The sequence below is a fragment of the Ascaphus truei genome, chromosome 2, assembly GCF_040206685.1.
Source record: "Ascaphus truei isolate aAscTru1 chromosome 2, aAscTru1.hap1, whole genome shotgun sequence".
Taxonomy (NCBI): domain Eukaryota; kingdom Metazoa; phylum Chordata; class Amphibia; order Anura; family Ascaphidae; genus Ascaphus; species Ascaphus truei.
The window spans coordinates 5,479,901-5,495,860 of NC_134484.1; the positions used below are offsets into that span (position 1 = coordinate 5,479,901).

General features: G+C 53.2%; 1 protein-coding gene across 4 annotated transcripts in view; it reads right to left on the minus strand.

The window, feature by feature from the left end:
• The window catches only part of NRBP2 (nuclear receptor binding protein 2), a 137,542-nt gene that overhangs the window by 66,630 nt on the left and 54,952 nt on the right, over positions 1 to 15,960 (minus strand). For all 4 annotated transcript variants that reach the window (XR_012790740.1, XM_075581129.1, XM_075581127.1 and 1 more), the window contains exons 4-6: positions 15,502 to 15,603; positions 7,714 to 7,803; positions 5,186 to 5,226 (exon numbers count right to left, since the gene is read on the minus strand). Coding sequence is in view for 3 of the 4 variants with exons in the window: in XM_075581129.1 (XP_075437244.1) it covers positions 5,186 to 5,226; positions 7,714 to 7,803; positions 15,502 to 15,603 (233 nt within the window). In the remaining variant the exon portion in view is untranslated. The remainder of the gene's footprint in view (positions 1 to 5,185; positions 5,227 to 7,713; positions 7,804 to 15,501; positions 15,604 to 15,960) is intronic.

Sequence of the window (15,960 nt, forward strand, 5' to 3'; positions counted from 1 at the left end):
GGTCACAAGAAGCCGACACCGGGGATCGAACCTGCTTCCAACTCAGTGTCACGGTGATCGGAGTCAGTATCCTGACTCACTGAGCCGCTCCTTTAGACGCGGGTAAGCACTGAGCTTGTTCTTCACATCTTTGTGCTCAGCAGTTAGTATAAGCAGAGCCCACGTGTCACGTAATGTAGGGTTGCTGTGTTTATTCCCCATCTTATACAGTTAGAAATCTTACTCACTTTTATGGTCCTCTGTCCTTAAATGATGAGTGTTTTTCTTTTCCATATTTTCCGTTACAAAACAGATTTAATCCCCCCTCAGACCTCCGAATTACTTTCTACAGAAATATGTGGCCTGTTTATTACAAGTTTTGGCAGTCAGGCAGACCGGAGTCACTGTATGATTACATTGGGGGATGTTCACTGCCTTCCCTGCACCCTGTGTGTATTTCCAGGGAACTACATTATACTTGCCACCACTTTTTACCTACATTTTGGGCCAGGGATTTTGTTTCTCTTATATTATAAGGAAAAATTATTTCTTGACCAGGATTTCCCATGGGAATGAAAATTTTAAACCAGGAAATCCAAAATATAAAAGTGAAAACACTTCTCGGGAAGCTGCTCTCCTGGGACATGTCTCTCTGGGAAGCAGCTCTCCTGGGACATGTCTCTCTGGGACGCAGCTCTCCTGGGACATGTCTCTCTGGGAAGCTGCTCTCCTGGGACATGTCTCTGGGAAGTAGCTCTCCTGGGACATGTCTCCCTGGGAAGTAGCTCTCCTGGGACATGTCTCTCTGGGAAGCAGCTCTCCTGGGACATGTCTCTGGGAAGCAGCTCTCCTGGGACATGTCTCTCTGTGAAGCTGCTCTCCTGGGACATGTCTCTGGGAAGTAGCTCTCCTGGGACATGTCTCTGGGAAGTAGCTCTCCTGGGACATGTCTCTGAGAAGTAGCTCTCCTGGGACATGTCTCTCTGGGAAGCAGCTCTCCTGGGACATGTCTCTGGGAAGCAGCTCTCCTGGGACATGTCTCTCTGGGAAGCAGCTCTCCTGGGACATGTCTCTCTGGGACGCAGCTCTCCTGGGACATGTCTCTCCGGGAAGCTGCTCTCCTGTGACATATCTCTCTGGGAAGCTGCTCTCCTGGGACTTGTCTCTGGGACGCTGCTCTCCTGGGACATGTCTCTCTGGGAAGCTGCTCTCCTGGGACATGTCTCTCTGGGACGCAGCTCTCCTGGGACATGTCTCTCCGGGCAGCAGCTCTCCTGGGACATGTCTCTCTGGGACGCAGCTCTCCTGGGACATGTCTCTCTGGGACGCAGCTCTCCTGGGACATGTCTCTCTGGGAAGCGGCTCTCCTGAGACATGTCTCTCTGGGAAGCAGCTCTTCTGGGACATGTCTCTCCGGGAAGCTGCTCTCCTGTGACATATCTCTCTGGGAAGCTGCTCTCCTGGGACATGTCTCTCCGGGAAGCTGCTCTCCTGGGACATGTCTCTCTGGGAAGCTGCTCTCCTGGGACGCTGCTCTCCTGGGACATGTCTCTGGGAAGCTGCTCTCCTGGGACATGTCTCTCCGGGAAGCTGCTCTCCTGGGACATGTCTCTCTGGGAAGCTGCTCTCCTGGGACATGTCTCTCCGGGTAGTAGCTCTCCTGTGACATGTCTCTCTGGGAAGCTGCTCTCCTGGGACATGTCTCTCTGGGAAGCAGCTCTCCTGGGACATGTCTCTCCTGGAAGCGGCTCTCCTGTGACATGTCTCTGGGACGCAGCTCTCCTGGGACATGTCTCTCTGGGAAGCTGCTCTCCTGGGACATGTCTCTGGGAAGCAGCTCTCCTGGGACATGTCTCTCTGGGAAGCTGCTCTCCTGGGACATGTCTCTCTGGGAAGCTGCTCTCCTGGGACATGTCTCTCTGGGAAGCTGCTCTCCTGGGACATGTCTCTCTGCGAAGCAGCTCTCCTGGGACATGTCTCTGGGAAGCTGCTCTCCTGGGACATGTCTCTCTGGGAAGCAGCTCTCCTGGGACATGTCTCTCCGGGAAGCTGCTCTCCTGGGACATGTCTCTCTGGGAAGCAGCTCTCCTGGGATATGTCTCTCTGGGACACAGCTCTCCTGGGGCATGTCTCTCTGGGACACAGCTCTCGTGGGACATGTCTCTCTGGGAAGCTGCTCTCCTGGGACATGTCTCTGGGAAGCTGCTCTCCTGGGATATGTCTCTCTGGGAAGCAGCTCTCCTGGGACATGCCTCTCTGGGAAGCAGCTCTCCTGGGATATGTCTCTCTGGGACACAGCTATCCTGGTTCATGTGTCTCTGGGACACAGCTCTCGTGGGACACGTCTCTCTGGGAAGCGGCTCTCTTGGGACATGTCTCTCTGGGAAGCGGCTCTCCTGGGACATGTCTCTGGGACACAGCTCTCCTGGGACATGTCTCTCTGGGAAGCGGCTCTCCTGGGACATGTCTCTCTGGGACGCAGCTCTCATGGGACATGTCTCTCTGGAACGCAGCTCTCATGGGACATGTGTCTCTGGGAAGCAGCTCTCCTGGGACATGTCTCTCTGGGAAGCGGCTCTCATGGGACATGCCTCTCTGGGAAGCGGCTCTCATGGGACATGCCTCTCTGGGACACAGTTCTCCTGGGACATGTCTCTCTGGGGCACAGCTCTCCTGGGACATGTCTCTCTGGGACGCAGCTCTCCTGGGACATGTCTCTCTGGGACGCAGCTCTCCTGGGACATGTCTCTCTGGGAAGCTGCTCTCCTGGGACATGTCTCTCTGGGAAGCAGCTCTCCTGACTGCTGTCTGGCCTCTGTGACTGCTCCGGTCTTAGTTCTGCTGTCACTGAGACATGGCTAGCTGTAGAATTGAGTGAGGAAATACTTGAACAGACTACAAGCTTGACAGTTTAGTCCTAAACACGGTGTGGTAGAAATCCAAGCACAGCTCAAACTTCATCCCTTAGGCTGCGAACCCGCTGCGGCCGGCGGGGCGCGCGGCCGCGAACCACCAGACCCTTGCCCGAGTGGTCCCTGCCCCGCTGCCTCCTTCCGACAGGGCTGACTACGTACTGTGATGCGTCAGCCAGCCGATGCTGTAAGAATCTTGTGAATTTCGGCGTTGACGCGTCACGTGGCACGCGAGTCAGCCAATGGGGAGGAGGGGAGGGAAGGAGCTAGGTGGGAGGCGCCTTGGGCGGGGAGTAGGGAAGGAGCTGCGTGTTATTAAAGTGTTTGTGTGTATATATGTATGTGTGTGGTGGGGGGGACGGCACCACGATCAGAGCCCGCCCCCCTCCCTCCCACTCCCCCCTCCCACTCCCCTCCCTCCCTCCCACTCCCGCCCCCCTCCCTCTCCGGCTCCCTACAGACCGCATATCGCTGTCTTTGTCTGTCAGCGCGCTGACTGAGGGAGCGGGGCCTTAGCCTAAGGTGGACAACCGAGAGCCAGCTCCTGTGTTTTGCATCATAGTCCTGAGGTAATCCAGCCCAACATGTGCGTCCTGCTCACACCGTAATCAAGCAGCTTCATCATACCAACCTAAGGGCCCCAACTGTGCACCACCTAAACATTGAGCTCGTTGGGGACTGTGTTGTGTATTATGGTAAGTAGGGTATACCATCAGCATCATCTTCAGCCCTTGTCATTCCTCTCGTTACTGTGGTTACAGTACCTTCTCCACGCTGCTCCGACATTTTCTGATTTCATTCTCCCTTCTTACTTTAAGTCATCGTCTTGGTCTTTTGATATCCCTTGGAATTCAGTAGAGTACCATCTTTGTCCAACGATGATACTTTCTTCTTGCGATATGTCCAACCCCCCACCACTTTAATTTCTCAACCCTTTCGTTCTTTTTTCCCGTCTCTTCGGGTAATACCCAGCATACATCTCTCCACACTTCTTTGCATTGTCTGAAGCTTCGGAATTGTATTAGCATTTAGGGGTCCAAGTTTTACATCGATATGGGAGCACAGGCAGGATGCACGGGTGGAACACTTTCCTTTTGAGGCACAGTTGAAGGTTCCCTTGCAAGATTGTCTTGTTTCTTCCTAATGCCTCCATCCCATCTTCATTCATCTATTGATTTCACCCGAAAGGTTCCCATCCATTGACACTTGCCGGCCAAGGTAGACATAGTCTTCTAGTTCTATTTCATTTATTTCTATCAATGTGGAGTTAACACATTTGTTGAACATCACGTAGGTCTTGCCGATACCCATATGGAGGCCACATTCTTACTTGCTTCGGCAAGTTCTCTTATTTGTTGCTGGAGGTCTTCTGGACTTGTGGCGAAAATAAGTCATCTGTAAATGGTAGGCGACTCAAGTATTTACTATTGATTTTGATCCTTTTTTCTTCCCAATTCAATGTCTTGAACAATTCTTAAAGCATTGCTGTGAAAAGCTTTGGTGACATGGTGTCTCCCTGCGCACTCCCTCGCTGATCCTGGTGACATGGTGTCTCCCTGCGCACTCCCTCGCTGATCCTGGTGACATGGTCTCTCTCTGCGCACTCCCTCGCTGATCCTGGTGACATGGTGTCTCCCTGCGCACTCCCTCGCTGATCCTGGTGACATGGTGTCTCCCTGCGCACTCCCTCGCTGATCCTGGTGACATGGTGTCTCCCTGAACACTCCCTCGCTGATCCTGGTGACACGGTGTCTCCCTGAACACTCCCTCGCTGATCCTGGTGACATGGTGTCTCCCTGAACACTCCCTCGCTGATCCTGGTGACACGGTGTCTCCCTGAACACTCCCTCGCTGATCCTGGTGACACGGTGTCTCCCTGCCGCATGTCATTTCATATTTTATGTGGCATTCTGTTAAATGTTCCTCTTATAACATAAAAGAAAGCGCGGAGGCAAAGTGCGGCATGCCCGCCGGGCCCAGGCTCACCCCTCCCCCACCTTTTCCTCCTCTCCCCTCCGGCGATACCTGGAGGGAGGGGGGGGGGGCTGGCTGGATGAGTTAAATGCAGACAGTGAGTGGTGGGACATCATGGCACTCAGATTGTAAGCTCTTTGGGACAGGGACTCCTTTTCCTAATGCTACTTTTATGTCTGATGCGTTTATTCCCCATTATGTGTTATATTATTATGTCCCGTGTATCACTGCTGAGGAGTCCTGTGTACATGGATGGCAATATGTAAATAAATATACATACATACAAGTCACCCTGTCCAGTGGGTACCACAGGATCTCACCTCAGTGCTGACAGGATCTGCGTACACCATCTCTTCCAGGCCTGGGATACAGAACAGACAGTTACACAAACCCTCTGCTCACTGTGTCACCCTGCGGTGGGTGAGACAGACAGCGGTCATAGGTCACTTCCATGTGTCACCCATGTCCTTATAGGGAAAGACGTGATGGCCAGAAAAAGCTGTGTGTCACTATGTCACCCTACAATGGGAGATCCGGACTCAGTGGTCACGGGTCACCTCTGTGTGTGTCACTATGTCACCCTGTATTGGATATAGAATAGGCCGCAATGTCAGGCTGCGGATATAGACTAGGCCGCTGTGTCAGGCTGCGGATATAGAACAGGCCGCTGTGTCAGGCTGCGGATATAGACTAGGCCGCTGTGTCAGGCGGCGGATATAGAATAGGTTGCTGTGTCAGGCTGCGGATATAGAATAGGCCGCTGTGTCAGGCTGCGGATATAGAATAGGCCTCTGTGTCAGGCTGCGGATACAGAATAGGCCGCTGTGTCAGGTTGCGGATATAGAATAGGCCGCTGTGTCAGGCGGCGGATATAGAATCGGCCGCTGTGTCAGGCGGCGGATATAGAATAGGACGCTGTGTCAGGCGGCGGATATAGAATAGGCCGCTGTGTCAGGCTGCGGATACAGAATAGGTCGCTGTGTCAGGCTGCGGATATAGAATAGGACGCTGTGTCAGGCGGCGGATATAGAATAGGCCGCTGTGTCAGGCTGCGGATATAGAATAGGCCGCTGTGTCAGGCTGCGGATATAGAATATGCCGCTGTGTCAGGCGGCGGATATAGAATAGGCCGCTGTGTCAGGCTGCGGATATAGAATATGCCGCTGTGTCAGGCGGCGGATATAGAATATGCCGCTGTGTCAGGCTGCGGATATAGAATAGGCCTCTGTGTCAGGCTGCGGATGTAGAATAGGCCGCTGTGTCAGCCTGCGGATATAGAATAGGCCGCTGTGTCAGGCTGCGGATATAGAATATGCCGCTGTGTCAGGCTGCGGATATAGAATAGGCCGCTGTGTCAGCCTGCGGATATAGAATAGGCCGCTGTGTCAGCCTGCGGATATAGAATAGGCCGCTGTGTCAGGCTGCGGATATAGAATATGCCGCTGTGTCAGGCTGCGGATATAGAATATGCCGCTGTGTCAGGCGGCGGATATAGAATAGGCCGCTGTGTCAGGCTGCGGATATAGAATAGGCCGCTGTGTCAGGCTGCGGATATAGAATAGGCCGCTGTGTCAGGTTGCGGATATAGAATAGGCCGCTGTGTCAGGCTGCGGATATAGAATAGGCCGCTGTTTCAGGCGGCGGATATAGAATAGGCCGCTGTGTCAGGTGGCGGATATAGAATAGGCCCCTGTGTCAGGCTGCGGATATAGAATAGGCCGCTGTGTCACGCTGCGGATATAGAATAGGCCGCTGTGTCATGCTGTGGATATAGAATAGGTTGGTGTCAGGCGGCGGATATAGAATATGCCGCTGTGTCAGGCGGCGGATATAGAATAGGCCGCTGTGTCAGGCTGCGGATGTAGAATAGGCCGCTGTGTCAGCCTGCGGATATAGAATATGCCGCTGTGTCAGGCGGCGGATATAGAATATGCCGCTGTGTCAGGCGGCGGATATAGAATAGGACGCTGTGTCAGGCTGCGGATATAGAATAGGCCGCTGTGTCAGGCTGCGGATATAGAATAGGCCGCTGTGTCAGGCTGCGGATATAGAATAGGCCGCTGTGTCAGGCTGCGGATATAGAACAGGCCGCTGTGTCAGGCTGCGGATATAGAACAGGCCGCTGTGTCAGGCTGCGGATACAGAATAGGCCGCTGTGTCAGGTTGCGGATATAGAATAGGCCGCTGTGTCAGGCTGCGGATATAGAATAGGCCGCTGTTTCAGGCGGCGGATATAGAATAGGCCGCTGTGTCAGGTGGCGGATATAGAATAGGCCCCTGTGTCAGGCTGCGGATATAGAATAGGCCGCTGTGTCACGCTGCGGATATAGAATAGGCCGCTGTGTCATGCTGTGGATATAGAATAGGTTGGTGTCAGGCGGCGGATATAGAACAGGCCGCTGTGTCAGGCTGCGGATATAGAATAGGCCGCTGTGTCAGGCTGCGGTTATAGAACAGGCCGCTGTGTCAGGCTGCGGATATAGAATAGGCCGCTGTGTCAGGTTGCGGATAGAGAATAGGCCGCTGTGTCAGGCTGCGGTTATAGAACAGGCCGCTGTGGCAGGCTGCGGATATAGAATAGGTCACTGTGTCAGGCGGCGGATATAGAATTATATATAGGGATATAGGGTGCATTGCAAAGCTATGTTACAGGCTAAAGGAATCTGCAACATATACTGCCCTAGCAATACCATGAAAGCACTCAGGCATGTAACCCCTTGTCTAAACTCTGTGATGTTTGTTTTATGGGTAAATTAACCCCGTCACTGTCCGAGCGGTTAGCGATACAGTGAAGTGGTAAAACAGGACTGGGGCAGAGGTTTCATCTGGTGCGTCACAGAACACATACCCGGGCGTTCATGGTTTTACGATTTTTTTTCGTCTTCTTCAGAAATTGTCTCAGACTCCCGGATGACACGTATTCCGTTATAAAGACAACCTGGGGAGAGGGACAGAGACATAATGAGAGAGAGAGGGGCTCCATCAGTGTGTCAGTGTCACATACACACGCACACGGAGAGGGGCTCCCTCAGTCTGTCAGTGTCACACACACACAGGAGAGGGGCTCCCTCAGTCTGTCAGTGTCACACACACACACGGAGAGGGGCTCCCACAGTCTGTCAGTGTCACACACACACGGAGAGGGGCTCCCACAGTCTGTCAGTGTCACACACACACACACACACACACACACACACACACACACACACACACACACACACACACACACACACAGGAGAGGGCCTCCCTCAGTCTGTCAGTGTCACACACACACACACACGGAGAGGGGCTCCCTCAGTCTGTCAGTGTCACACACACACAGGCAAGGGCCTCCCTCAGTCTGTCAGTGTCACACACACATACACACACACAAGGAGAGGGCCTCCCTCAGTCTGTCAGTGTCACAGACGCACACGCGAGAGGGGCTCCCTCAGCCTGTCAGTGTCACACACACACACACACACACACAGGAAGAGGAGCTCTCTCAGTCTGTCAGTGTCACACACACATGCACACGCGAGAGGGGCTCCTTCAGTCTGTCAGTGTCACACACACACACAAGGAGAAGGAGAGGGGCTGCCACAGTCTGTCAGTGTCACACACACACGAGAGAGGGGCTCCCTCAGCCTGTCAGTGTCACACACAGACACAGAGAGGGGCTCTCAGCATGTCAGTGTCACACACACACACACACACAGGAGAGGGACTCTGAGCGTGTCGGTGACACACACAGGAGAGGGCTCTCAGTGTGTTGGTGACACACACACACATACACACACACACAGGAGAGGGGCTCTGTAAGAGACATGTGCAGAGGTTCAAGCAGGGATACATATTTGGGGAAAATAAACAATGGCTTTTATTCAGCCCGTAGCTTTAAGCAATACAGGAAATACAAAAATAAACAAACACCCTATCCCTGTGTAAGGGCTAACTCCCTTTCCCAGTCCCTATCTGCAGGGCTGGGAGGATAGGCCTCTTTCCAACCTATGACCCCAAAGTCCAAAGAGGCACCTGTAAGCAGGGGGCCCTTTATGTTAGTCTCTGTCCGTTGCGGGACACCCTCTGGTGGGTTCCAGGGTCCGCTTTGCCCTGGATTAGAGGGTCTGTTTCCTGGGGATCTTGCAGGCAGCACATTCCTGTGCTCAAGAGCTCTCCCTTGCAGTTCAAGCAGGAGCTTTTCTACCTGTCTGATGAGCCAGGTGGAGACTGGTTAATTGTCTCTAGCTGCAATTAACCAGCTCCCTGCTGGATTTCTCAGACCAATTCAGGTTTTCTATTGAAGCCCCCTTTAGACAGGGTTATGGCCCTGTTACATACCTCCCCTGTTTGTGGGTATCTCAGGCTAGCCACGGCTGAAGCCCATCCCTCCACTCTCACTCGAGATGTACCTTTGGCTCGAATGACAATGGTTGGAGGGAGAGAATCCCCAGTCATGCTGAGATTGGTGCCCTTTCTCCAGGTAACTCGTGTCCCTTCAAGAAGATGCTTGAAATTAGTGCTCTTCAGTCACTCGAGGAGGACTTTTCCCAAGTGCAGTCTTTCTATGATGTGCTTAGCTTCATCACCTCCGTGGAGGACTCTTCGCTCAAGCTCCTCTTTCCATTTTACAAAGTCTTTTTCTTTTAACCGCTTGGCCACGAGTTTTTCCATGCGTTGAGCAATCTTTTCTTCCCGGAGACTAGGGGGCCACCTGCATCAAGTTCAGTATCCATGATCACGGATGGTTCAACCAGAGCTGAGTATTTATCCACTCTGATTGACCCCTGTGACATCTCAGTTTGGAAGTCGATAGACTTATCATCTTGACGTGTTACTTCTGTTACGCTGACCGATCCTTCAATGTGTGGGGAAGTCCCAAGTGATGTCTGGCGGGGTATCTCTGCTATAGTAGCATCGTTTTGAAGCTCCTTCAGTACCAGGGACCCCGGTCCACAGCTTTCTCATCCATCACCGGATAATTTGCAACAAGCCCCCCCCTGATCAGTAGAGGGGTGATTTGCGTTTGGCTCAGGCTACTTCAATTCCCGGACATCCATTTGGTTGTAGTTCCCCTCACACCTCACCGTTACCCGTGGCCTCTCTTTTTTGGAGCCGTCAAACCTGTAGTCACAGCGTGTAGTGCGTTGTGCCGCCAGGGGGGACCGGGACCGGCTCGATGGGGATTCCCCTGCTGGTGGGGAACTCGCGACATGGCCGCCCGCGCCAACGAGCGCAGCGGGACCGAGGCCTTAGGCTGCGTCCCCGCTAGCGCTGAGCTCGCTGAGTGGGCGGCGCTTGGCGAGGTGACTTGCATATAAATATATGCAAGTCCCCGCGCACGCGATGCGCGCGCATGCGCGGGCACACACGCTCGGCGCTTAAGTAAACAAATTATTTAAACTTTCTAGCGTGCTCAGCTTCCCCTGCAGCGTCCCCCCGCCCCCCCTCCCCGCGAGTGCTTGCGAAAATGTAAAGGACACCTGGTGCTCATGCTTGGAGAGCGGGGACAAAGCCTTACCCAGCAGCTTCCAATCAGGATGGAGGAAGCTGCCTAGCCACCTAACAACAGCCCCGCACTCTCCCTGCTCAGGGAAATCTCGTGACCCCCCCCACCCCCCAAGCCATCAGGTCACTACAGGAATGTCCAGAGAAGTAATACCGGACACATGTCCAGTATTACCTCTATTTTTTTTACTGGACAGAGTGTCCCAATACAGGACAGTCCAGTTCAATACTGGACACCTGGAAACCCTTATGATGTAGGTTCTATATCTGGATTGAATCACACAAGCAGCTTCCAGCATTTTCCTGTAGCATCTGTGCGGCAGGCACTTCCTACCATACGACAGGAGAAAAATGAAACATTGTTTCAAATAGTCACAGTGCTTTCTTTGACGTGGCGTTCTCCATATTGACTGGAGAAGACGGGCTGTTTTATTCTGGCGACAGCCGGCGAGTTTTCGTTCCTCTGCAGGCAGCCCGTATGATGAGCGTTTGCGCAGATACCTTTCTCTCTCCAACCTCGCTTGGACAAGAGCCTTGCAGTATTTGTGAATTACTCTGCTGCTTTGTGTGTGTGTCACTGTGTGTGTGTCACTGTGTGTGTGTCACTGTGTGTGTGTGTGTGTCACTGTTTGTGTGTGTGTCACTGTGTGCGTGTGTGTCACTGTGTGTGTATGCATGTGTGTCACTGTGTGTGTGTGTGTGTCACTGTTTGTGTGTGTGTCACACACTGCGACAGCCGGCGAGTTTTCGTTCCTCTGTAGGCAGCCCGTATGATGAGCGTTTGCGCAGATACCTTTCTCTCTCCAACCTCGCTTGGACAAGAGCCTTGCAGTATTTGTGAATTACTCTGCTGCTTTAATCCCGTTTCAACAAGTTTAGTTCCCAAGCGAGAGAATCCTGTTTCTCGTGCTGGCTCTGAGCGTGCCTGGATGCACCCTTCGTTATCATTAGGAGCTCTGCGGATTTCTTGGCTGGGGCCCCAGCACCTTGCTTTTTCCAGGTTTCTTTCTCCTGGGCGTACTGCATGTTGGGGATGGAGCAGCGTCTCTGCTCCTTTAGCTCTTGCTTCAGTTTCTGGACCATCTCGTGATCCCTCTCGCACTGAGTCACCTGGCCTCTAAGCTCCGCCTCCAGCGATGCTCTGGTGATGCTCAGCGTAGCCCTGGTCACTTCTGCACGTGATTCTTTGGTTCTTGGTTTCGTTGCAGAAACTGTAAGCAGGCCAAAGCACAAAACTTTTTCCCAAATGGTCTCCGGGGCCCCTTTGAAATTCAAGGGCCACCTCTTATCCCAACCTCTGACACCATATGTAAGAGACATGTGCAGAGGTACAAGCAGGGAGACATATTTGGGGGAAATAAACCATAGCTTTTATACAGCCCGTAGCTTTAAGCAATACATTTTAAGGAATCAGACAAGTAAACAAACACCCTCTCCCTGTGTAAGGGCTAACTCACTTTCCCTGTCCCTATCTCCAGGGCTGAGAGGATAAGCCTCTTTCTAACCTATGACCCAAAAGAGGCACCTGTAAGCAGAGGGCCCTGTATGTCAGTCTCTGGGTTGGTGTCCGTTGGGGGGCCACGCTCTGGTGGGTTCCAGGGCCCGGATCCTGGGGATCTTGCTGGCAGCACAGTCCCTCTGTGCTCAAGCGATCTCCTGCAGTGTAAGCAGGAGGGTTTATACCTGTCTGATGAGCCAGGTGGAGACTGGTTAATTGTCTGTAGCTGTAATTAACCAGCTCCCTGCTGGATTCCTCAGACCAATACAGGCTTTCTGTCAGGGTTGCTACCTTCTATTGAAGGCTAAACCGGAGACTTTTTGCAATAAGATTTTTTACATTTATCTTATTTATATATTTATTTATCTTGCCTTCTGCAGCATCAGCCCCCCCGCCCCCCCGCAAGATACAGTCAGCATGGCTCTGCGACGTCAAATGGCGCGCGTTGCCATGACAATGTGTCGTCATGACATCATGCAGTGTCAAATTGCCATGACAACGGGACGCCTTATGAACCAAGGAATCACGTCACACCCTGTTGTCATGGCAACGTGACACCACGTAGCATCCCATTGTGATAGCAACGCCGCGCAATTTGACGGCGCGCAGCCATGTTGACGGGATTTGCAGAGGGAGACAGGGGGAGACACCACCGCCGGGAGAATTTCCAGGTAAACCCGAATACCGGAGATACGTGGCCAAAACTCGTAATCTCCGGGTCAAACCCCCACCCGGCTTTCTACTGAAGCCCTTTCAGCCTGTCAGTTAGTGTCACACACACACGCACGCACACCCACACACAGGAGCTGGACTCCCTCAGTGTGTCAGTGTCACACACACACACAATCACGAGAGGGTCTCTCTCAGTCTGTCAGTGTCACACACACACACACACACACACACACACACACACACACACACACACACACACACACACACACACACACACACACACACACACACACGAGAGGGTCTCTCTCAGTCTGTCAGTGTCACACACACACACACACACACACACACACACACACACACACACACACACACACACACACACACACACACACACACACACACACACACACACACACACACACACGAGCTGGACTCCCTCAGTGTGTCAGTGTCACACACACACACACACACACACACACACACACACACGAGAGGGTCTCTCTCAGTCTGTCAGTGTCACACACACACACACACACACACACACACACACACACACACACACACACACACACACACACACACAGGAGCTGGACTCCCTCAGTGTGTCAGTGTCACACACACACACACACACACACACACACGAGAGGGTCTCTCTCAGTCTGTCAGTGTCACACACACACACACACACACACACACACACACACACACACACACACACACACACGAGAGGGGCTCCCTCAGTGTGTCAGTGTCACACACACACACACGGGAGAGGGGCTCCCTCAGTATGTCAGTGTCACACACACAGGAGAGGAGCTCCCTCAGTGTGTCAGTGTCACACACACACACACACACACACACACACACACACACACACACACACACACACACACACACACACACACACACACACACACACACACAGGAGAGGGGCTCCCTCAGTGTGTCAGTGTCACACACACACACGCACACAGGAGAGGGGCTCCCTCAGTCTGTCAGTGTCACACACACACACGAGAAGGTCTCCCTCAGTGTGTCAGTGTCACACACACACACACACACACACACACACACACACACACACACACACACACACACACACACACACACACACACACACACACACACACACACAGGAGAGGGGCTCCCTCAGTGTGTCAGTGTCACACACACACACACACACACACACACAGGAGAGGAGCTCCCTCAGTGTGTCAGTGTCACACACACACACACACACACACACACACACACACACACACACACACACACACACACACACACACACAAGAAGGACTCCCTCAGTTTGTCAGTGTCACACACACACACACGAGAAGGTCTCCCTCAGTGTGTCAGTGTCACACACATACACACACACACACACACACACACACACACACACACACACACACACACACACACACACACAGGAGAGGGGCTCCCTCAGTGTGTCAGTGTCACACACACACACACACACACACACACAGGAGAGGAGCTCCCTCAGTGTGTCAGTGTCACACACACACACACACACACACACACACACACACACACACACACACACACACACACGAGAAGGACTCCCTCAGTGTGTCAGTGTCACACACACACACACACACACACACACACACAAGAAGGACTCCCTCAGTGTGTCAGTGTCACACACACACACACACACGAGAAGGACTCCCTCAGTGTGTCAGTGTCACACACACACCACACACACAGACACACACACAGACACACAGACACACAGACACACACACACACACACACACACACAGGAGAGGGGCTCCCTCAGTGTGTCTGTGTCACACACACACACATACACACACACACACATACACACACACACACACACAGGAGAGGGGCTCCCTCAGTGTTTCAGTGACACACACACACACACACACACACACACACACACACACACACACACACACACACACACACACAGGAGAGGGGCTCCCTCAGTGTGTCAGTGTCACACACACACACACACACACACACACACACACACACACACACACACACACACACACACACACACACACACACACACACACACACACACACACACACACACACACACAGGAGAGGGTCTCCCTCAGTGTGTCAGTGTCACACACACACACACACACACACACACACACACACACACACACACACACACACACACACACACACACACACACACACACACAGGAGAGGGGCTCCCTCAGTGTGTCACACACACACACACACACACACACACACACACACACACACACACACACACACACACACAGGAGAGGGGCTCCCTCAGTGTGTCAGTATCACACACACACACACACACACACACAGAGGAGAGGGGCTCCCTCAGTCTGCAACTGCCACACACATACACACACACGAGAAGGACTCCCTCAGTGTGTCAGTGTCACACACGCACACGCACACGCACACGCACACACACAGGAGAGGGGCTCCCTCAGTGTGTCAGTGTCACACACACACACGCGCACACACACACACACACAGGAGAGGGTCTCCCTCAGTGTGTCAGTGTCACACACACACACACACACACACACACACACACACACACACACACACACACACACACACACACACACACACACACACACACACACACACACACAGGAGAGGGGCTCCCTCAGTGTGTCACACACACACACACACACACACACACACACACACACACACAGGAGAGGGGCCCCCTCAGTGTGTCAGTATCACACACACACACACACACAGAGGAGAGGGGCTCCCTCAGTCTGCAACTGCCACACACATACACACACACGAGAAGGACTCCCTCAGTGTGTCAGTGTCACACACGCACACGCACACGCACACGCACACACACACGCACACGCACACACACAGGAGAGGGGCTCCCTCAGTGTGTCAGTGTCACACACACACACACACAGGAGAGGGGCTCCCTCAGTGTGTCAGTGTCACACGTTGTGTTCTCACTCGAGCCGACGTTTCCTTCACATCCAGCCAGTACTTGTGGAACTTCACCACATTGGGATGGTCCACAACGATCAGGTTCTGAAACGTGGTCCGGATCTTCTCCTGAGAGAGAACGGAAGAGTGAGACGGTCTGCAGGAGGGGAGGAGTGAGACAGTCTGCAGGAAGGGAGGAGTGAGACAGTCTGCAGGAAGGGAGGAGTGAGACAGTCTGCAGGAAGGGAGGAGTGAGACAGTCTGCAGGAAGGGAGGAGTGAGACAGTCTGCAGGAAGGCAGGAGTGAGACAGTCTGCAGGTGGGGAGGAGTGAGACAGTCTGAAGGAAGGGAGGAGTGAGACAGTCTGCAGGAAGGGAGGAGTGAGACAGTCTGCAGGAAGGGAGGAGTGAGACAGTCTGCAGGAAACGAGGAGTGAGACAGTATGCAAAGGGAGGAGTGAGACAGTCTGCAGGTGGGGAGCAGTG